Source organism: Mustela putorius, unplaced genomic scaffold (assembly GCF_011764305.1).
Source record: "Mustela putorius furo isolate JIRA1106 unplaced genomic scaffold, ASM1176430v1.1 tig00003853_pilon_pilon_pilon, whole genome shotgun sequence".
NCBI lineage: Eukaryota > Metazoa > Chordata > Mammalia > Carnivora > Mustelidae > Mustela > Mustela putorius.
The window spans coordinates 34,005,955-34,028,119 of NW_025422005.1; the positions used below are offsets into that span (position 1 = coordinate 34,005,955).

The 22,165-nt window shown below is 53.0% G+C and overlaps 1 protein-coding gene across 5 annotated transcripts in view; it reads right to left on the minus strand.

The window, feature by feature from the left end:
- Positions 1-10,653, minus strand: part of SLC6A9 (solute carrier family 6 member 9) — a 31,289-nt gene extending 20,636 nt beyond the window's left edge. For 3 of the 5 annotated variants that reach the window (XM_045064390.1, XM_045064387.1, XM_004740528.3), the window contains exons 1-2: positions 8,687-9,453; positions 4,916-5,037 (exon numbers count right to left, since the gene is read on the minus strand). Coding sequence is in view for 3 of the 5 variants with exons in the window: in XM_004740528.3 (XP_004740585.1) it covers positions 4,916-4,945 (30 nt within the window). In the remaining 2 variants the exon portion in view is untranslated. Of the gene's footprint in view, positions 1-4,915; positions 5,038-8,686; positions 9,454-10,186; positions 10,363-10,414 lie in introns of those variants that run through there. The other 2 variants (XM_004740527.3, XM_004740529.3) reach the window with 2 other exon arrangements.
- Positions 10,654-22,165: the final 11,512 nt, after the last annotated feature.

The window sequence follows — 22,165 nt, forward strand, 5'->3', positions numbered from 1 at the left end:
CAGACCCATCCAGTCCCACTTCTCTGAGACCACACTCACAGGTCCGTCTCCAGCTGATGCTGAGATGCCACAGACCAGCGGTTAGGAAGGCGGACAAGAGTGTTCCAATCCCCGGAAGGCGAACATCTCTTTGGAAATGGATAGGTCGGCAGAGGGCCGGGCACATGGTACAATCTTAGCAAACACCCACCATCTGGAAGCATGCATTCTGATGTAAAGAAAACCTAGCCATTTCTGTGAGCTTGGTAAGTACGGTGACCTTGAAGGGAACATGTCAGGATGGCTTTTTTTTTTTTTTTTTTTAAAGAATGGCTTTAAGCCAACAAAAAAAGGCACAAGATTTAGAGTCAGACAGACCTGGTTTAAACCCCAGCACAGCCAGTTTCTCACCATATAGACAGGCAAATCACTTAATATGTCTGGTCTTAGCTTCATCTCTGAAATAAGGATAACATCCACCCACCACCGAGTCTAGTGAGAATTAGCAGTAACGGTAATAGATAACACATAGTGAGTGCTTACTATGGGCTATATATATATATATATATATATATATATATACACATATATTCATTTCATCCCTCCACACCTTGATGTAGACCCATCCCTTGATATTAGCCCCATATTTGGGGATAGATAGAGACCAGCCTTGGCTCAAGCAAGTCTCCCAAGAATGGTCTGAGACCCCACTGACTTCAGTGTCTCACTGGGCCAGCCTCATGCAGCCAGGTCCCCAGACACACTCCGCTGACTTCCTGTGCGCACAGACTACGGGCCAAGGCCCTGGCTGAGCCACTGCCTTCAGGAAGGCCCAGTCACCCATGATGCCCAAATGCTCACTTCCACCCAGGGTGGGCTCCGGCTCTGGCTGCTCTGGCCTGGGCAGGGTGCCCAGAACAGGCAGCCCTGGCTGGACGGCTTTCTCTGGCCCTGGCCATGGGGACAGGAGGCGGCAGCAGCCCAGCTGGGCCCTGGCCGTAATGAGGCCTCATTAGTGGGACCCAGCTGCTCCAGCCCCACTTTGGGAGACTGACTCCCCCAGCCCCCACCCCTGACTTTTCTTAATAAGAGTGGGCATGCCTCCAGAGGGGCAAGGAATCTAGTTGCTTTGTTGTGCCCTGTGCCTCCAGGGTGAAGGTCCTGCAGAGCTAGGACTGAGCAGGGCAAGGGCTGCAGGGAAGCCCTGTGAGCGGAGGGGAGGGCACAGGATGGAGCAGGTGTGCTCCCAGGAAGGTGGGGAGGGGAAGGAGACCAAGGGGAAGGGAGGGCAGGATCTTAGGTCCAGAGAGGAGGCCTCAGGAACATGGAGCCTTTTCCTCTGGATCTAGATACCGTCCATTTCACAGGGAGGGTGTAGTTACATGTCTCCAATCACCTGGTTGATTACCTAGGTCACTGTTCAGGCTGTCCTGGCTAAGAGAGCCCCAACTCTGGGCTAGGCCTCCTATAAGAAGAGCACTCACTATGTGCCAGTCCCTGAGCTAAGAGAGTACCTACTGTGGGCTAGGCGCCGATTTAGGAAAGCTGTACCTGCTGTACCACCCCGGACCTGTGTTTGGAAAGCACTCACTGTGGGCCGGGACCTGTGTTAGCAGAGGGCCCACGATGCGCAAAGTCTGAGCTATAAGGACACGCACGGGGCCAAGCCGGGGTGAAGAGAGCACCCCTTCCTATCAGCCCAACACCAGCGAACCCCAGCGGTGGGCTAGGTCCTGTGCCAGAGGAGTAGCCCATGTAGGCCAAATTCTGTGCCAGGTAAGGACCCATGGTATGCCCCGCGTGGAGCTGCGGGAGGACCCACTGTGCACCTGGCACTGACAGATGGGCGCCCAATGCATGCAGAGTCTGTCCTGGGTGAGCACCTCCCAAGTGCTGGGGCTGGTGCTTGGTGAGGGCCTAGCCGAGGACAGGCTCTTCCCCTAGGAAGTGCCTAACGTCGGCCAGACCCTGTGCTTGGTAAACTCCCAGCATGTGCCAAGCCCCTATTAGCTGAGCACTTGCCTCATGTCAGGCTGTGGGCTGGGGGAGGACTCACTGTGTGCCAGGCCCTGTGATGGGCATCGCAAATAAGAGATGTACAAACTGTACAAATCCTCCTGTTAAAGCCTAACTGAGCGGGTCAGGGCGGGGCAGCCCCGGGTGCCTGTGGTGCCTGCAAAGGCTTCTGGGACGATTTAGATGCTCTGGCGCCTACCGCCCTAGCCCAGGTGACTCTGCTCTTAATCATCGCAAGGTTGCCCAATGACAAGAGCGACCAGGGTGCTCAAAGACACAGGGAGAGGCCAATGAGGCTCACCAAGGCCTCTGTTGGCCAAGACTCTGTCAGTGGGGAGCAGGCACAGGGAGGGGACCAAATCAGCCAGCTGGTGACCTTGCTGGGAGGCCATGTGGTTACAGCCGATCCCAGTGGGGTTCTCCTGTCCTAGGCTCCTCTCTCCCAGCTCCCTGTCCTCTGAGCCTCAGGCAGCCCCCGCCCCATGCGGGTACAGAGGCACTAGATCTCCATGCAAGTATCACCCCACCCATCCCCCAGTGCCCCCAAGCATCCCAGCTGCTCCCAGGCTTGGAGGCACCCTGGCCAGCTGGGTTCTCTCATGGCCCTGTCCTAGGAGCTGCTGAGGCGTGAGGGAGGCAGCTGAGCTAGACCGGCAGAGACCATCTGGGCTGGGGGTGGGGGAGGGACACGTGCAGCAGGCATGTGGGCCTGGGCACGTGCTGAAGAGGATCTTGCTTCCCTGCCAGGCCCCTGCCCCATAGGGAGAGGGCAGGAGTTCCAAGGATGACAGAGGGTGTCTGCTGACACCGAAGAGAGCCTGGGGATGGGGGCAGAGGAGGCACCCATGTCCTCACACCCAAACCGGAGAGAAAGGGGATGGAAGGAATGACCCAGTGGCAGGGGTTAACTACCCCATCCCCGCATACCAGGTTACAAATGGCAAAAGAAGCCACAGGCCTGGGACCGTCCATGCAGCTTACATGCGTGGCCCTCACTAGCCCCTCTTCTGCCCTTTCGCCAGCATGGAGAGGAAGGCATGTCTGAAAGGAGTGTCCTTAGCTCTCTGCCCTTAGGGGAGCACAGACACCTAAAAAACAGGCTGACTCATCTAGCCAGGAGGGATGGCGCCCCTCGCAGCCTGTGTCCTAGAGACAGGCCCTGAATGGAGATGGCTTCCGTTTCCAAACTGGGGCCCGAAAACAGAGTAGCCCAAGGTCATCAGCAGAACTGAGAAAGAGGCAGGAATAGAATCTCTAGCAACCGCTGTGGTGGGGGATGGGGGGAACCCAGGGGACAGATGTTATGGGCCTCAAACCAGCAGTGGCGGGCAGAAGCCAAAGGGCAGAGGGCATCCGAGCCCCAGCTATCTTTAGGCACATCCTGGGGCTGGGAACGGGCGTCCCAAGGCAGCACTCCCTTCTACAGACAGGCTGGCCGGGCAGGGCCCGAAGTCCGGGAAGCCCAGCTCGGGGCAGGGATTATGGGACACTGTGATTCATGCTCCCTCTGTGGCCCGCATCTCGACTGCTTGCTCCCACCAGTCCTTTCAGGGTCACTCCCAAGACAGAAGAGCAGCCGGGGAATCCTCCGAGGGTTTCTTAGGTTTCATGGGGCTCAGAATCTCCATGTAGCCTGGGGCAGAGCCACACCCCACTTCCTACGGATGAGGAGCCTGTGGCGATTCCCAGAGTTCTCTGGGAAAGGGAGGCCATTTTGACCCCATCACGAGACTTCCTCCCCGCCCATCTGTGAACACCCTGAGTTCAGGCTGGCTCAGGAGTACTTTCGGAAGCTTGGCTCATTCAGACGTGTTCCAACGAGGTAGGAGCCAGGCCAGAGCAGGCCTGAGGGACTGAATGCTAGACGTTCAGAACGGGGTAGAATGGAGGGTCCTTACCCTGGAGCGAAACTGCCCATTTCCGCTCCCAAGCCATTTCTCTGGACCAAGTACTCGGAGTCCCAGAAATCTCTGGTGAGAGACAGGACCTATTTAGGGAGTGGGGGAGCTCTGCAGAGACCCTAGTCCAGTCAGTCCTTCACAGAATGAGAAAAGCAATGGAAGGAATTGATGTGGGCGAGAGAGGTGCCAAGGGCAGGGTTGCGATCCGTCGCTGGTTTCCTCCCCTGACAGCTGCCCCATCTAGTTTGTCCCCGAGGCAAGATCCCAACTGAAGAAACGCAACCACTGCTCTTGGAACAGGATCTGACATCTTTTTCCCGGTTCCTACTTCCGGTGCCAACCTGCTCTGTCCATCGGCGAGTCTTCCTCCTTCAAGCCCTGACCATGCCTGGCCCTTGCCTGCTGCCTCTCGTGGGGCCTCACTACCACCGCTCCTGTGCTCTGTAGCCGTGGGCAAAGGAAAGGCCATGGCTTGGGGAAGGGGGAGAGGGGAGTTTACTGAGGCCTTGGAAGAGGATTCAAACGAAATGTTCTCTGTTCCTTTTCAGAGTGAGAAGGAACCAGGGAAGGAGAGAAAAACCAGACGGGGTCTGAAGACCCCTGGGTTCGCACATACGGAATGCTCCGTGTGGTGGGCAGAGCACGGGGTGGGGGTGGGGTACTGGGGTCCAACTATGTGATGGTCCTGGGTGTCCTCCTGTCTTGTTGGCCAGAGCACCTCTCGTAATGAGGATGGGGTGTGCGCTCCTGCCTCCTGATGTGCCGTCGTGGGCTCTGTGGCAGCATTGGCCCTTTTATGGGCACAGAGCTGCAATACCATTGAGCCTGTCAGGTAAGGGGCTACCTACTTGGGGCCTGGGACAGCCCTACTACTCAGGAGCCCCAGCAGTGCAGCTAGACTCAGGGCCCCAAGAAGCCCCCTCGGCTCTCCTGTTATGGCAGGCAGCCGGCAGAAGGTCTCCGGGGGGGCAGTGTTCCTGATCCCCCCTTCCTCCCTGCAGTCTGGTTCCTGTACTCACCAGCATCCCTTTGGCACCTTTTCCTACCATGGCAGCAGCAGGTTGGGGGGCGGGGGCCTGGAGTCCTGGACCACGCTCACAGGCTCTGCTTCCAGCACCTTTCAGACCACAGACCTCAAGAGCTGTGGAGAGAGCAGAGAGCAGGGTGGGAACCTGGCCCAGGAAAGTGAGGGCAAGCCAGGTGGGGTGGTCAGAGCTCTCCAGGACAGGTAGTGCTGGGCCCGGGCCACCAGCTGGCAGGCCCTCACTCCTCTCCCAGGTTGGCCCACCCTCTGCCAGGCCCTTTCCCATCTGGTCCTTTCTGGATGACCCTCGATCAACTCCTTTCTAACCCTTCTTCCAACCCTTCCCTTGAATCCCTTGGTCTCCAGGCTTCCTGTCCCAATGGGCAAAGGTCTATTTTTGACTCTCCAGATGCCCAATTCTATAAAAGATTAAAAAATGAACACAGGACTGGGACAGGGTCCAATTCCTTCATCGTCTGTGTGGATGGCTTCAACCTTTCTCCTGAAGGGGAGTCAGCATGGATCAGCACGTGCTCCCCGAGCTCACCCCAGCCAGGCAGCCAGGACGCTCCTTCCTCATGCTGGTGCCACTCCTCTGGGGCTCCAGAACAGCCGGGCAAGCTGGACCTGGACCACAGGCTCTGTGAACACCAAACATGTGGTGCGCGGGACCACCTCCCTGCCCTGCCTCAGGCCTTCCCCTGCCTACAACGTCTTCCTTCCTGCTCACCCAGTAAAATTCTGCAAATCCTTTAGAACCACGCTGAAATGTTACATCTTCTCTGTAGCCTTTTCCGGCACTCTCCCCAACCAGAGTGAACAAACTACTTCTTCCTTTCTTTTTTTAGCAGGTTTCTGCTGGTGTCCTTACCAGCTCATACTAGACTTATTTGTTTCTGTCCATCAACCTGAGTCTGTGCATTCACCGTGGGTTGCGTCCTTGTTTCATTTACCTTCCATGCCTGCCCCCTAGCCCAGGGCACACAAGCAGGGTGTCTTGCTCAAATGGGATTGAAGGGCAATGGGTGAGACTGAGGTATTGGAATGACGGTCCAGGCCAGCCAGAGACCTTGGAGGAAGCATCTGAGATGCAGGGTGGGCGTGACGAGTGGAGGTGGCGGACAAACGGAAGGAGTGGCCACACGGCCATGGCCGAGCTGGTGTATACAGGTTTAATGTCAGACATGGATGCAACAGGGGCTCGTTTTTGAGAAGCCTCAGGAGAGGATTCAACCTTCAAGGAGCCTCAAGGAATTCTCTCATGGGAGGAAAACCTGGATTAGGTGGACAAGGATGTTCAACCTCCATAGTGCCTGGTCCCAGGAGGGACTGGGTTCAGCTTCTGGGGCCTTCTCTATCCTCCCAGGGAGCAGACTCTTCTCCCAAGGCTGTTCGGTGCTACTCTGCCCCACCCACAGCCACCTGTCAAGGGCCCCCTCTCTCCTATAGGCCCAGAAAGGTTTTAGAAGGCCAGAAGGGACAAGGAGGCAGCTCCTTGCCTGTGAAAATCAGCTCTTGGATTCCTTAGGACTTGGCCCCTGCCACTTGGTTCCTGCACAGTCTTCTCTCCAAGGTGGGTGCTGGAAGGGGTATGGGCATGGATAAGATCTGTAACCATTTCCCTTTCGTCAGTCACCCCATCTGGCCTCTCTGCCTCTCAAAGAGTCCTCCTAAAGAGGTCCCTGAACAGGGCTTTGGTCTTCTTGGGGCAGTCAGGAGAAGAGGGTGTCTGTGCCCCTTTAGAAGGTCATACCCTTGTCCTCCTCACTCACTGCACCCCTCCTTAAGCTGTAAACTCTAGATCTGACTTACCCAAAGCTGTCCCTCTTCAGCCAACAAATGGTAATAACAGCCCATGGCAATATTCAAATATACCTCTTGGGTTAGTAATTATTATGTCCCCTCACTAGGTAAATAAACTGAGGGCACTCTGCTCAGGAACTCAGGTTCCAGAGTGTTCTCACTCAGGTTATCCCCGAGCACAGACTACAAATACAGTCCTCAGAATATTTACTGGTGACCAGAAGACAGCTTGGTGGTGGCTCCAGGAGAATAAATGAGTTGGTCAGAAAGCTTTGCTGCTTCTCCCACTTCTGCCATTTCTGTTAAATGGCCCTGTCCATCCATTCAAAAAGTACCACATATGGACCACCATTGGCAAGCAGTTAGTTTAGCATGTGTTGAAGAGCTTGGGCTCTGGGACCTGGTAGGCCTGGGGTGGAATTCTGGTTCTGCCAGTTACTACGTATGATTCCGAGCAAGTTACTTAACTTCTCTAAGCCTCAGTTTTCTCTAACTGGAAGATGGGACTAGTAATACTTCCTTTGTAAGTTCTGAAGTTTCTGCTTAATTTTGGACTCTACTGCACGTCCCCCCCTCTAGCCGATTCATTGAGCTTCCCAAAGCCCTAAAGTCCTGATTCCCCCTCATGGTTCTCCACAGCCAACAGATACGGCCTAGATTGTTTAGTGAGCATTTAGGGCTGGTCACAATTCAATTAATTTATTCCACAAATATTTCAGGCTTGCTCTGGGCCAGACCTGTTCTGGGCAGCAAGAACTCATTGGTCTCTGCCCTCCTGCATCTAACAGACTAGGGGGAAAGGGAAACGCGTGACTCAGATGTAGACGATCAAAGGCTGAGGGAGAAAGATCCTTCCATGAGAGCTGGGAGCAAGGGGACATGGCCTTGTGTGAGAGTCACAGGGGGCTTTCCTGAGGAAGCGATGTTAGAGGCTAAGTGAGACTTATTCAGGCAAAGTGGCAATGAGGAAGAGAACAGGAAGAGAGGTTCAAAACAAATTAAATATGTGCAAAGACCCCAAGGCTGCGCTCAGATTGCCAGGGAGAAAGTGGCCAAAGATGGAGGTGGACAGATAAACAGGGTCAGGGCCTTTGGAGCCTGGATTTTTATTTTTATCCCGAGGGCAATCGTCTCCATCAAAGGCTTTAAGGCAGAGTTGCACCTGGCAAGAGCAAATGGTAGAAGGTGCATTTTGAAAACATCACCCTAGACACAGTGTGGGGAAAGGACGGGAAGGAGTGGTTAGTGGGAGAGAAGACAGTCTGGAAGAGGCCAGGCCACGATGACGGGGTGTGGATGAGGAAGGTGGCCATAGGGTGGAGAGAGGTGCACAGATCTGAGAAAAATATAGAAGCTGACATTGGTAGAACTTGGTGATGAATTGCACAGGAGGTGAGGGACAAGCGGGGATCTCTGGTTTCTGCAGGAGCAACAGGAAAAAGCCAGTGCCAGGCCTAGGGACAGGAGTGTGGGGTGCTGCAGGTTTAGAGTGGGAGGCAGGTGAGCTGGGTGTGAGCTGCCTGGGAGCCACTCAAGGATGGATGGTGAGAGGGCAGTCCCAGGACCCAGCTACCTTTGCTCTGTCTTTCCTTCTCCCCGAGGGAGCTATCTGTCAATCGGTTGTAAGGGTCCATCTGAGCCAAGCCTTGGAGGACCTCATAGTTTAGGAGAAAGACAGAGGAGGAAACATAAATTCTATTCACTGTGATGCTGGAGCAGAGGGGCTGTGGGAGCAGGGGATGGCTTCTAGTTTTGCCTGGAGCCCAAGTTGGCTATCTGCAGCCACCTGTGGCCATGTGGGACCATTCCCAGAGGTTCTTGCCTCCATGTTCCTGCAGGCAATTCCCTCTTCCTTGAGCATCCTTGTCCCCATTACCATCTGTATAGATCCTACCCAGCTTCAAAACCTGTCCCAGTAGCATTCTCTTCAAGAAGCCTTCCTTCCTCCTCCAGCTGCAGTTACCTTTTCGCTGTACCCCCAAAGCGTGTACATCTCATGAACACGCTCGTCACATGTAGTGTCGCGGCATGGTTACTTATGTCCAGATCTCGCTCCCCACGAACTGGAGAGATCGTCCAGGGAAAACGTGTGATTCTTCTGTGTCCCCAGGGCTGGGCACTGAGCGGGCACCGCCGCAGTCGCAGTGTAGGCCGACTAAGGGGGCGTTTTCTCTGCGGTCCTTGGAAACACTCGGGCATGCTCAGTGCCGCCAACCGGTTCCCTCACCCACTATTTTCCAACCTTCCGATGCTCTCTCACTTTGGAGGTCTCAGGTCCTTCTTTCCTTTTCTATTTCTCGCTCCCCACTTCCACCCCAGCCTTTATCTTCTAACAACCGCAGCATCAAGCTTGTTTCAGCAAGGAAATGGACCCAGGCTTTGTGCAGAAGCTGTCAGCGAGCCGGGGACGCGGCTCCTTTAAGAGTGACCAGCGAGGGGGCGTGGTCTGCGGAGAGCAGGCCCGAAAGGGGGCGCGGCTCCTTTAAGAAGCAGCCGGCGAACTGCGAGGAGGCCCCGGGCCGGCAGGCAGGGGCGCGGTCGCTCTTGGAGCTGCGGCACCGCCCGTAGCACCCTGATTCCTCGAAGCGGGGTGCGCCCGCTTTAATCAGGGTGCGAGGTGTTGGGGGGCGTTGTTACATCAGCCGCCACGTGTGGGCCTCTCAGCTGGTGTGGAGGCGGCGGCCCCGCCCCCGGCCCCAGCGGTGGAAAAGTACCGGGGCGCCGAGGTGCCCGCCCCCTGTCCCGCCCCCAGGCCGGCTCCGGCCCCTCCCGGCCCTCCTGGCTAGCCCCCTCCCGTCCCGCCCCAGCCCCGCCGCCTTCTACCGCCCCGCGGTGGCTGCGGGGTGCGGGGCGCCGGCTGCGGGTGGGCGCCCTCGGCTGCCAGGCCCCTTCCCTCACCTGTGGCCGCCCGGGCCCGCCCCACACGCACCCGAAACGAAGGTTGGGGTAGGGAGGGCGCGGATTTTCCCTGGAGTAGCAGCCCCAAAATAACTGCACGGCCGTAGTCCCTTCCCAAAGCCGTGGCCGGGAGCCGCGGACAAAGATCCTGGGGGCGTCGGAACCCCCGGGCGCGGCTTCCCGGGTCCCGCAGGCGCGCGGGAACCCAAACCGGGCCGGTGGGTGGGCGGGCAGATAGGGAGGCAGGCAGGCTGAAGGGGCCAGATAGGCAGACAGGCCTGCCAGCGGTGCGAAGAGATGGAGCGGGAGCCTGCACGCGGGGCGCAGACCCGGCCCGCCGGTTCCCCGCCGCCGCAGGCCCCCGGCTCGCAGACCCACTGGCGCCCCAGACGGACCGTGACACGTTCTGGTTCCGGCGCTGCCGGCACAGCTCCGCGCCCGCCGCCCCCGACCGAGCCGGCGTCGGCACGCAGCGCCCCCCCTTCGGGAGCGCGCCCCCCCCCATCCGTTCTCGCTCGCTTTAGCTCCTTGGTGACAGCGGTGACACCCAGACGCGCGCACCTACCCCCGATCTTTGCGGCGAGACAGACATCCTCGTGCGTGCACCCACACTCTTACCCACAGATGCCCGCATGCAAGCCCGATCATACACACACACACACACACACACACACACACACACACTCACGCCCGCTGGTCCTAGGGCTTAGCCTCGAGGAGCCACCAAACCCAGACCGACGGCAGGACAGACAGAGGCGCGGGCCGCAGCGCTCCCTTCCCCAAGCCCCCTTACCATGCTGCAGCCCCCGGCCCAGGCGTGCTGGGTCCGCACCGCGGTGCGCCCAGGTGGCTTTCTTAAAGGGAAAGTTGCATCAGCCTCCCTAGGCTCAGTGCCGCTGCGAGTCCGCCCGCCCCGCCGCTGCGCTCGCGGCTCCTCCAGAGCTTGTTGTGTTTTGGTTTCGGGGAGGCGGGGGCCAAGAGTTTGGTGAAAGTTTGGAGAGTGGAGAAGGCTTGGGAGACCTAGCCAAGTCCCTCCCCTCCCTGAACACAGCTCCCCTGGCCGCTGTCCCCCCCCTCCTCCATTTCATCCCCACCCCACTGGCCGACTTCTCAGGCTCCTCCTCCCGGGGAATAAAATTACAAGTCTCTCCAGCTTTCAGATGATTGATCCACATAACCCCTGGGAGTGGGCTCCACAAAGGAGCCCCCTTCGCCCTTGCCTGCTGCCCCCCCCGCCCCCCCTCCAACCCCCAGCTGGGGCCCTTGGAGGAAGCAGATGTCGTTGCCCACTTCGGACTAGCCTGGAATGAAGCCAGAAGACCTGGGGCGCTTTGGGGGGCTGGGGCTGGAGTTGGCCCTATAGGCCCCTGGTCTTCTGCGCCTGCGTTGCCCCCAGGGAGAAGTCAGAGCAAATTCCATTGCCTTTGGAGCGGTGCCTCTGGGGACTATGGGCACAGCTGGGTAAGGCCCAGGTCCTAATCCTCAGAACTGGAGGTCTAGGGGTAACTCTTCCTCCAGGGAGGCTCCTTGGGCTACTGGTTTGGTCAGCCCTACTTGGCTGCTTGTGTTGAGGGCTGCAGACACAAATCTGGGCCCCTTAATTCCCTCCCTGGGGAGTCAGACCTGGGTTCCAATACTAGATAAGGGAGACTTTGCCAAAAGGAGTTTGCTGAGCCTCAGTTTCCTCCTGGGGAAGTGGAGAGGATGAGCTGAGATAATGTGTATCCTTGTGTATAACACACATTGCTCCAGGCTGCCTCCTTGGGCAGCAATACCTGGCAGTTGGTGGAAAGTTTGCTTCCCTTGTGAGAACCACCAGTTTGTACTGGCAGTCAGAGAAACAGGTCTTGCCCCAGCCTGAGAGGGGCATCTGCCTAGCAGGGGCCCAGCCTGGGGAGATGGTACGCCCTCTGGACCCTGCCTCTATTTCTCACTGTGGTCTTGTTGTTCCCTGGGGACAGTCACCCTCCAAGAAGCTGATAGCACACACCAAAGTCACACAAGTGAGATTCCACTCGATTAATTTACGATCAGAGGCATTGAGCAAGATAATAGGTATCAGGCACAAACATTTCCTGTCCACAGGAGTGCTCTCAGGCCACACACAGCCCATTTCACAAACTCTCCCCAGGGCTGTAGGCTCAGACCTTACAACCTATTTACACTGGAGACCTGATTGGATCTGGAGAGACTCTTTACCTTATCACCAGATTATTTGCATTTTTACCTTGTTCCCAAACCTAGCAGGGACAGCAGGTTAGAGAGTTCTGTTCTGTTCTAGAACGAATGGCCAAGTGTCCTGTGCATGTGCCCGTGCGTGCACGAGTGCACTTCTGCCCGGGGAGTCAGCTGGGCCTGTGTCCGCTTACCCTGTGGATTTGAGGAGGTGGGTCTGTGTTTGCTAGAGGAGTTGTTGTGCACTGCCACCACTTTGTGCAGTGGCGTGTGTGTGTGTGTGTGTGTGTGTGTCCCCAACTCCGGGGACTGGCAGCATCAAATTCGACAGGAGTGTCGAAGCCCTCCTTGACACTCCTGCCTAGGACATGCATTCTGTTTCTGGTTTCGCTCTCCCTCCTTCTCTGGAGTCTCTTGGAAGAGGCCCGGAGGTAGGGAGTGGGGACAAGGAAGCGTGTGAGAGGGGGTTTCACTGGGCTCCTTGGCTCTTGGAGCAGTAGATGGAGAGTGAAGGGGCACAAGAAGGCCCCAAGCAGATCAGTGAAGTGTCTGATGATTATTAGGCCTGAGGAGACTTCCTATCTCACACTAAGGCATCCATATGAAGGGAAGCATTTCAGGAGACTCAGAACCAGATGCCCAGGAGGCCCTCAGGCTTTGGGACTGGGGACAGGGGAGGGTGAGGTTCTCAGGGTTCAGCAACCTGAGGCCTTACTGGGAGGATAGTTAGGCATTAATTGGGAGTGGGGAGGTGAGGAAGCAGTTATCACCTTAGTCCATGGGTTGGGGGAAAAGATTTTCCCTGGGGTGTTTGGTAGACAGAGATGACAGAACACAAAATATATTTGTAAACGTATAGAGAGATTCATGGAAATGTGTATTTTACCCACCTTGATCCAGAAAGGGCTTTAGGCAGCCATACAGTGAGTTGAATCCTGAGGAGAAACTTGAGAAAGATTTTGGCTCCCTGAGACAGGGATGAGAGCAGCTGTGTGTTTTTTTTTTTCTTCCCCAACTAAAATGAGGCCCCAAGGGAGGCAGGTCTGGGCCGAGCCCAGGTCAGAACTGGATGGCCTTCGTCCCTGGCTGGGAGCTCCTGGCCCTGGGCAGCTGGCCCACAAAGTGGGAAGGGCATGGCTAGCCTGGACCATTGTCAGGAGAGTAGGGGGATCAGGCCTAGGACAGACAAGAGGACCAGTGGAATCTGCTGACCTGCTGACCTGCTTCTTCTTGTCTTCTTGGGGCCAGGCAGCGAGAGGGCAGGCAGCCTGTGGTGGGGCCCCACCCACTGTGGGCTAAGGTGTGTCTCCCAAGCCTCCAGTTACAGTGCTATTTCCTGGGAGGGCTGCACCCAGTGTCGGATCCCCCAGTGCTGGCTGGCTTCCTCCTTTGTTGTCATCAGCCTGCAGGATCAAGGCCTCTGTTGGGACACACAGAGTTGGCTTGGGCCTGCGTCTGTGGCAATAGGGATAAGACCAGACGTGGGCCGCTTCTAGAGGGCACTGAAGGAGCTTGGTGCAAGGGTGCAGAGGGGGAGGGGCCCTGCTGAGACGTTGGGGGAGGGTAGACCGTTGTTTTGGGTAGCAGCCTGTTCTGACCATTGATCTCCACCTGCTTGGAGTCCCAGCCTCAGGAACAGGGCAAGATTGTTGGGAGTGGCCCGCCTGGGCTCGGCTCTCAGATTCTTTCTCCTTGAACTTGGAGCCCAGTGCTCAGTACCTGGCATCTTCCCTGTCCTATCCTAATGCAAGGGAGCAGGTTAAATTGGTTCCCAATCCAGGAGATGTCTGTGGGGTTCCGTGTGTCCCTCAGATCATTCTGTTGAGCTGTCTCTGGGTCTGGTCCAAGGGGGCAGCATGAGCCAATCATGGGGCTCAGAGCAGGGTGTCAGGCTGGATCTTAGCAGCTCCGGGTGAAATTAGGCCTATAGACTGGAAACGTTGGCTTTGGCCCTGTCTGCGGGTGGGTGGGTGGGTAGGCCCAATGACCAGAGCGTGCAAAACCCGGATTCTGAAACACCATAGATCTCCCCAAATCCAGAATACCCAATGCCAAGGGCGCCAGAGCTCCTAACACTTTAGAGAACCCAAAATCCAGAGTTCTCAATACCCAGAGCCTCAGGGGTCCAATACCCAGGGGGGCTTATGCCCGGGGTACCCAACATCTAGATCATCCAACATTCCTAATACCCAATTTTGAGTGCCAATGTCCCAACCCACCAGAGAACCACCTGGAGGGGATGGAGGAGTGCCCCTGCATGGCCCCGAGCCCTTCAGGGACTGGTGTAAACTGGGAAGCGACTATCACTGGAGTTGGGGCTGTGGGTAGTGCTGGAAATAGCAGTTATGCTTCCTCGTTGCCCCCATCTTGGGTCCGCAGAGGCCAAGAGGGGACACAGAAAGGCTGGCTTTCTCCCAGGCCCACCCCCACCCCAGTCACAGGTCCCGTATAATCAGACATCCATGGACTTACCACATTAGGAGTGTCCGTGTGCAAGGTACTGAGAATTTGCTAATCTCTAGGAATACAGAGGAATACATGAGGGGAGAGGGGTTCCCGCTCTCCCATGTGGGAGGTAGGATAGTGTGCCTCTGCTGGTGTGTTGGTGTAGCTCACCACGGGGCCATCTGTGGCCGAAGGCCTGGCCGTGAGATGGAACGGCTGTTGGCGTGTGATGGTGTTGGTCAGAGGCTGTGAACATAAACTTGCTGACACAAGCAAGCTGACATACGTGACTGTCAGAACAGGTCTGGCTTTGTCCACCCGTCAGGACATCCTTCTAGTCGCTCCCCACCTTGCCACTTTCCACGGGAAGTGATGCAAGGTCCCTATTCGCCAGCATCAGGCCTCCCTGTGGGGAGTAGGGGGCTGGCTCAGAGCTAGAGGCTCATACCCAGAGCCACCCTGCAGTGGTCCTAGAGATTTCTCCAGCCCCTGCCAGATCCAGATCCTCTTTGAATTGAGAAGACCAGAAGAGGGGTGGCTCTAAGTGAAGCAGCCAATACCAAAAATAACCATCTACCCTGGAGAGGATGCTGGGACATTCAGCCCAACCCACCCTGCTGACCTGGAGCCTGGCTGGGACTCCTGTCTCACTCCACTTCCCCAACTCCCATCTTGGTGGCCCCTTTAGACTCAGAGGAGGAGCAATGATGTCACCACAGATGATGACATCACAGGGAGCTGTGACATGGCAGGGAGAGACACCAGGCTCTGGGTGTGGGTGGCATAGGGCTGGGTGGGTGGGGCTCCATCTGCTGGCAGCTCCTCAAAGTCCCAGCAGCTGGGGATGGCAGGACTGGATAAAGCCATGTTCGGGGGCCCTGTCTTATCTGTCCCCCCCACATGCCTGATAAGCCTCTTACCAGGGCAGGCCCAGGGTGCAGGCAGGGAGCAGGCTGGAAAAGAGGAAAGGGTCAGCTGTGTCTGGCTGAGCTCCAGGACAGACAGCAGGGGTCAGGGTGTCCTGGCAGAGCCCCAGGAGGCAGAGGGGAGGGGTCCCTGGGAGAGCAATGCAGAGCAGGGGTTAGGAACAGGGTTTCTGAAGCCAAGATGCCTGCATTCCTACCCCAGCTCTTCCATTTCACATGCGGGTAAGCTGGGCCCTCAGTTTCTACAATGTTCCTCAACAAGAATACTATTAGCAGTGACCATCAATCATAGTATTGTGGGGATCAAGTATGTGTGAAGTAGGCATAGAAAAGGGCCTGGTATATAGTAAGTACTTGTCCTGCTTCCTAGGTGACATCAGAATTCTCACCCAGAAAGGCCCATCCTACCCAGCAGCACATTCTGGTGTCTTGAGCCTCACTGGGGTCTGGGGTTTTCGGGGGCTGTACAGCCCCATGCACATCCCCGTGTGCACCCCCATACCTTCCCAGTCTGCACCTGCCTCAGGAATCCTTCCCAGGAATCCCAGTCTTTCTGGCCTGGTTTCTTCCTGCACCCCCTATGGACACCTTGGAGCCCTGGTGCCCTCTGGTGACAAAAGCCATACATGGCAATTACAGCTGGATCCCTGGGCACATCTGGCCAGATAAGGTGTTGTCACTTGTCCGGTTATTTTGTGTCGTCCTCACATCAAGTTTACAAGGTAGGAATGACCTCCATTCTCTAGAATCAAGGCTAAAGAAGGTTAAATAATTTGCCCAAGGTTACAGAACTAGTACATGGTAGAACTTGAACTTGAGTCCAAGTTGGTCCCGTCTCCCAAATCTACACTCTCATCGTGTGAACAGTATGCATACAGAGTTGCATGGCAACCCAGGAGATGTTTTTTGTGCCATACTGATAGCTTGAGTGTAACTATGACTGGGTGTATGGCCATTGAAATTCTCCAACTGTGACTATAAAACGTGAATTGGTTTCAAGAACAATAAGGTTGGGTGTTTGACTACTGGGATCTTTTGTTGGCTATGATGTGGCTGATTGCATTGTGTGAGTATAAACCATGGTCGGGGTTGTCACTGATGTTGTCTGAAATTGGCCATGGTAAAACGTGTGGCTCGTCTGCCCACACGTGCGTGTGTGCCTGCGTCTGGTGCTGGCATGTGTGGTTATTGAGACTGTGTGGGGGAAGGTGACAGAGGGCCCTGAGTTCCCAACACCATTTGCCTTTGCAGTCTCAGGACTGTGTCTGCTCACCATGACACATATGATGGATGACTTCACATGCCTTGTGCACTCCCAGGGGCCGAACCACTTCTGAGTCCTCTCTCCGCCCCTTTTTGGAGGAAGTAAAGCAAATAGTACCACAAATGGAATTGACTTTCATTTTTTTCCATGGGATATTTGAGAGAGCATTTTACGAACCTTTGAATGATATCTCCCCCAAAAAGGGTCATTTAAAAAGAAAAGTCAATACAACCACTCTAATTCTTTAATTCAAATTTAAGCACCGATTCTCAAGGTCTTGTTTGAAGTTTTACAGGGGTCTCCAGAACCCTTACAGGGGACCCACAAGACAAAAACGATTTTTATAATAATGTCAAATTTTTATTTGCTGTTTTCCCTTTGTCGATATTCACGTTAGTGATGCAAGGGCAGCAGGCGGGCAGTTCTAATCTGATGCCCAAGGAGGAATCAGGGCGTGGCTCCCAACTGTACCAGCAAGCTTTGAATTTTGTCTGCCACTGTGCATGCGCAAAAGAAAAAAGAGAGAGGAAAAAGGATAAAAGGGGGAAAAAAGGCCAGTTTCACTTAAAAATGTCTTGATGAAACAGTAAAATTATTAAGTATTTTAACTTTCAACCCTTAAGTGTCTTTTCAATATTTTTGTGACAAATGGGAAGTATACATAAGGCATGTCTTCTGCATTCTGTTGTATGATAGTAATCTTGGAGAAAAGCACTTATGCTGTCAACTTACGAGCTGAAAGTCGTTTTTCTCACTGGTTTTACTTAAAAGAACAAATGACAAAAAATAGTCAAGCTTGGATATTTGGCATCCACTTTCTCCAAAGTGAACCAAGTGAGCCCGTCACTTCAAGGGAAACAACTTCTTAGTGTTTGTCGCCATTGATAAAATTAGAGCTTTCAAGTGAAAATTAGAATTTGGCAAATATCTATCTGCTACTGTGAGTTTGAAATCTTTTCAAAAATTTTTTAAAAGATTTTTTATTTATCTATTTGACAGACAGAGATCACAAATAGGCAGAGAGAGGAAGGGGGAGGCAGGCTCCTCGATGAATGGAGAACCCCCGTGGGGCTCCATCCCCAGGACCCTGAGACCATGACCCGAGCCAAAGACAGAGGTTTGTTTGTTTGTTTTAAGATTTTATTTATTTATTTGACAAACAGAGATCACAAGTAGGCAGAGAAGCAGGCAGAGAGAGAGGAGGAAGCAGGCTCCCCACTGAGCAGAGAGCCCGACGCAGGGCTCGATCCCAGGACCCTGAGATCATGACCTGAGCCGAAGGCAGAGGCTTTAACCCACTGAGCCACCCTGGCACCCAGGCACCACATCCAAAGGCAGAGTCTCAACCCACTGAGTCACCCATGTGCCCCTGAAATCGTTTCAGTTTTGATGAGGTTGGTGATGACATCAATGAACTGGGGGGGGGGTGTTTTGTTTGTATTGTATAATGAAATGTGTCAGTATTTGGAAAATCTGCATAACTCAGTGAACCGATATCTTCCAAATGACCGGGATGTGATGTTCAAAATCACACATGGATAAAAGATGCATTCAGGGTGCAGGACAGACCCATGAGATTTCATGTAACAGAATATGAAAACCTCTTTAATGGAGTTTCAGATTCCACACTGCAACTAACCTTCAGGAAACTATGCCTGGCGAGTTTTGGTGTGGTATGAAAGAATAAGCACAGTGGATAAGTCTATTCAAACACTTCTCCCTTTTCCAGCGACATACATTGTGAGGCTGAATATCCTTTGCATAACTCAGCCAAACCAACATATGGTGACAGATTGAATGCAGAAGCAGGTATAAGAATCCAGCTGTCTCCTGTCAACCCAGACATTAAAGAGATTTACAATAATGTAAAACAATGTCACTGTTCTCATTAAAGTTTTCATTTTGGAAAATACACAGCTATTTTTCGTAGACATTTTTTTTTCTGTTAACCTGTAATACATGGATATTGTTATTTTCAATTTATATGTATTTTAAGTGTCTCTCACTTTTAACTTTGAATATAGTGAATATGAACAGATAAAACCCACTTAAAAAGAACTTTTTGGGGGAATTCCTGGGTGGCTCACTTGGTTAAGCCAAGGCCTTCGGCTCAGGTCATGATCCCAGGGTCCTGGGATTGAGTCCTGCATTGGGATCCTTGCTCAGCGGGCAGCCTGATTCTCTACCTGCCTCTGCCACTCTGCCTGCTTTTGCTCGCTCTCTCTGTCTCTCTGACAAATAAATAAATAAATAAAATCTTTAAAAAAAGAACTTTCTGGGTCCTCAGTTATTTTTAAAAGTACAAAGAGGTCCTGAAATAAAGTTTGAGAACCACTAAATGGGGGGTTTTATTATTTTTTAATAAATATTTATTTAGTTATTTGAGAGAGAGAGGGAGAGCGTGAGCAGGGGGAGGGGTAGAGGAAGAAAGAGAATCTCAAGTAGACTCCCCCGCTAGGCATGAAGCCTGACTCAGGGCTCCAACCCACACAGATCATGATCTGAGCTGAAATTACCAATCAGGTGCTTTAACCAACTGAGCCACCCAGGTGCTGTTGGAGTTTTATTTTGAAAACAAAAAAAGACAACAAAATTGTATTATAAACATTAAAATGGCTAAGAGACTACACCATGATTGTCCCCATTGCCAGAAGAAATGTTAATCAGGGCACCTGCGTGGCTCAGTGGGTTAAGCCTCTGCCTTTGGCTCAGGTCATGGTCTCGGGGTCCTGGGATTGAGATCTGGCATAGGGCTCTCTGCTCAGCAGGGAGGCTGCTTCCCCCTCTCTGCCTGCCTCTCTGCCTACTTATGATCTCTGTCTGTCAAATAAATAAATAAAATCTTTAAAAAAAAAAGAAGAAATGTTAATCATGTGACCCAGTAGAGGTGTTAGGTAATCACATTGCAGTATAAATGTATCAAATCAATATGTTGTTTGCCTTCAACTTACACATTATATGTCAATTACATGTCAGTGTTTAAAAGAGAGCCCCTTTTCTGCCCTAGACCTCTCTGATTAGTGTACCATGAGAAAGTAAGTTTATCCTACTGCCTACATGCCAAAGCCCATAAGCTACAGATTTTTAGTGTGTTCCTACTGTAGTTGGCAGCATTCCCTCTCCCTCATGAAGGGTGCACCTTCTCCCCACAAAGCCTCATCTTTCTTAATGAGAAAAGAAATTGATCCTTACGAACTCCTGCCCTCGGGACTGATAACATCGGCTGGTGGGCAGCGACCTGCGTGGTTACTGCTGTTCTTGCTTCATACCGTCTCTTCCGTTTCTAAGTGCACTTTTTTTTTACACTATTATTTATTGAGTACATTCTGTGTTAAGAACTTCACATTCACTTTCCCATTTAGTCCTCACAATGACCCACAAACCAGTTACTATTCTTCCCATTTTATAGATAAGAGAACTCAATCTCAGAAAGATTAGGAGAGGGACGCCTGGGTGGCTCAGTTGGTTAAGCAGCTGCCTTCGGCTCAGGTCATGATCCCAGAGTCCTGGGATCCAGTCCCGCATTGGGCTCCTTGCTCGGCAGGGAGCCTGCTTCTCCCTCTGCCTGCCACTCTGTCTGTGCTCACTCTCTCTGACAAATAAATAAAATCTTAAAAAAAAAGAAAAGAAAAGTTAAGAGAAACCTCTAGGAATGCAACTGAATTTAAATCCCTTTTGTTTAAAGAAAGAGGAATATTTTTAAAATCATATAATTTTTTTTCACTGCAAGGGCACTCCCTAATCCCCATCCCCTATTGCACCCATCCTCTGTCCCTTTCCCTCTGGTCACCACCAATTTGTTCTCTAGAGTTAAGAGTCTGTTTCTTGGCTTGTCTCCCCCTCACACACTCCTTGCTTGTTTGTTTTGTTTCCTAAATTCCACATACGAGTGAGATTATATGGTATTGTCTTTCCCTGACTTATTTCACTTAGTATAATCCCTGAAGGTCTATCCATGTTGTTGCAAATGGCACGATTTCATTCCTTTTTGGGGTGCCTGGGTGGCTCTGTCGTTAAGCTTCTGCCTTCAGGGACACCTGGGAGGCTCAGTGGGTTAAAGCCTCTGCCTTCGGCTCAGGTCATGATCCCAGGGTCCTGGGATGGAGCCCCACATCCATCTGGCTCTCTGTTCGGCGGGGAGTCTGCTTCCTCCCCTCTCTCTGCTTGCCTCTCTGCCTACTTGTGATCTTTGTTTGTCAAATAAATAAATAAAATCTTAAAAAAAAAAAAAAGCATCTGCCTTCAGCTCAGGTCATGGTCCCAGGGTCCTAGAATCGAGCCCCCTGTTGGGGTCCCTGCTCAGCGGGAAGTCTGCTTCTCCCTCTCCCACTTCCCCTGCTTGTGTTCCTCTCTCACTGTCTTTCTCTGTCTGTCAAATAAAATCTTGGGAAAAAAAAAGATTTCATTCTTTTTTTAAGGTGGAATAATATTCCATTGTATAGATACACCACAAAAGACCCTTTTTTTTTTAAAGATTTTATTTATTTATTTGAGAGAGAGAGAGTATGAGAAGGGGGAGGGTCAGAGGGAGAAGCAGACTCCCTGCCAAGCAGGGAGCCCGATGCGGGACTCCATCCTGGGACTCCAGGATCATGACTTGAGCCGAAGGCAGTCGCCCAACCAACTGAGCCACCCAGGCGCCCCACAAAAGACCCTTTTAATTCATACATTCAAAAAGTTATTTACCTGAAGTTTAGTATTTTTTTAAATTTTTTATTTTTTATAAACATATATTTTTATCCACAGGGGTACAGGTCTGTGAATCGCCAGGTTTACACACTTCACACTACTCACCAAAGCACATACCCTCCCCAATGTCCATAACCCCACCCCCTTTCTCCCAACCCCCCTCCCCCCAGCAACCCTCTGTTTTGTGAGATTAAGAGTCACTTATGGTTTGTCTCCCTCCCAATCCCATCTTGTTTCATTGATTCTTCTCCTACCCCCTTAATCCCCCGATGTTGCATCTCCACTTCGTTATATCAGGGAGATCATATGATAGTTGTCTTTCTCCGATTGACTTATTTCGCTAAGCATGATACGCTCTAGTTCCATCCACGTTGTCACAAATGGCAAGATTTCATTTCTTTTGATGGCTGCATAGTATCCCATTGTGTATGTATACCACATCTTCTTTTTTTTTTTTTTAAGATTTTATTTATTTATTTGACAGACAGAGATCACAAGAGGCAGAGAGGCAGGCAGAGAGAGAGGGGAGGAAGCAGGCTCCCTGCGGAGCAGAGAGCCCGATGCGGGGCTCGATCCCAGGACCCTGGGATCATGACCTGAGCCGAAGGCAGAGGCTTTAACCCACTGAGCCACCCAGACGCCCCTATACCACATCTTCTTTATCCATTCATCTGTTGATGGATATCTAGGTTCTTTCCAGAAGTTTAGTATTTTAACAATTGTTTTTTGTAACAAGTCAGTACTGAAGGGAGGCACCAGTACAGATCCTCCCCTGAGCCCCATCGGTGCCCTCCCACTTGGGTCCTCGTCCCTGAGCCCCCACTGAAGTCTCCTGTCATATTTATTTGTTTATTTATTTTAAAGATTTTATGTATTTATTTGACAGAGATCACAAACAGGCAGAGAGGCAGGCAGAGAGAGAGGAAGGGAAGCAGGCTCTCTACTGAGCAGAGAGCCCGATGTGGGGCTCAATTCCAGGACCCCGGGATCATGATCTGAGCCGAAGGCAGAGCCATTAACCCACTGAGCCACCCAGGCGTCCCTC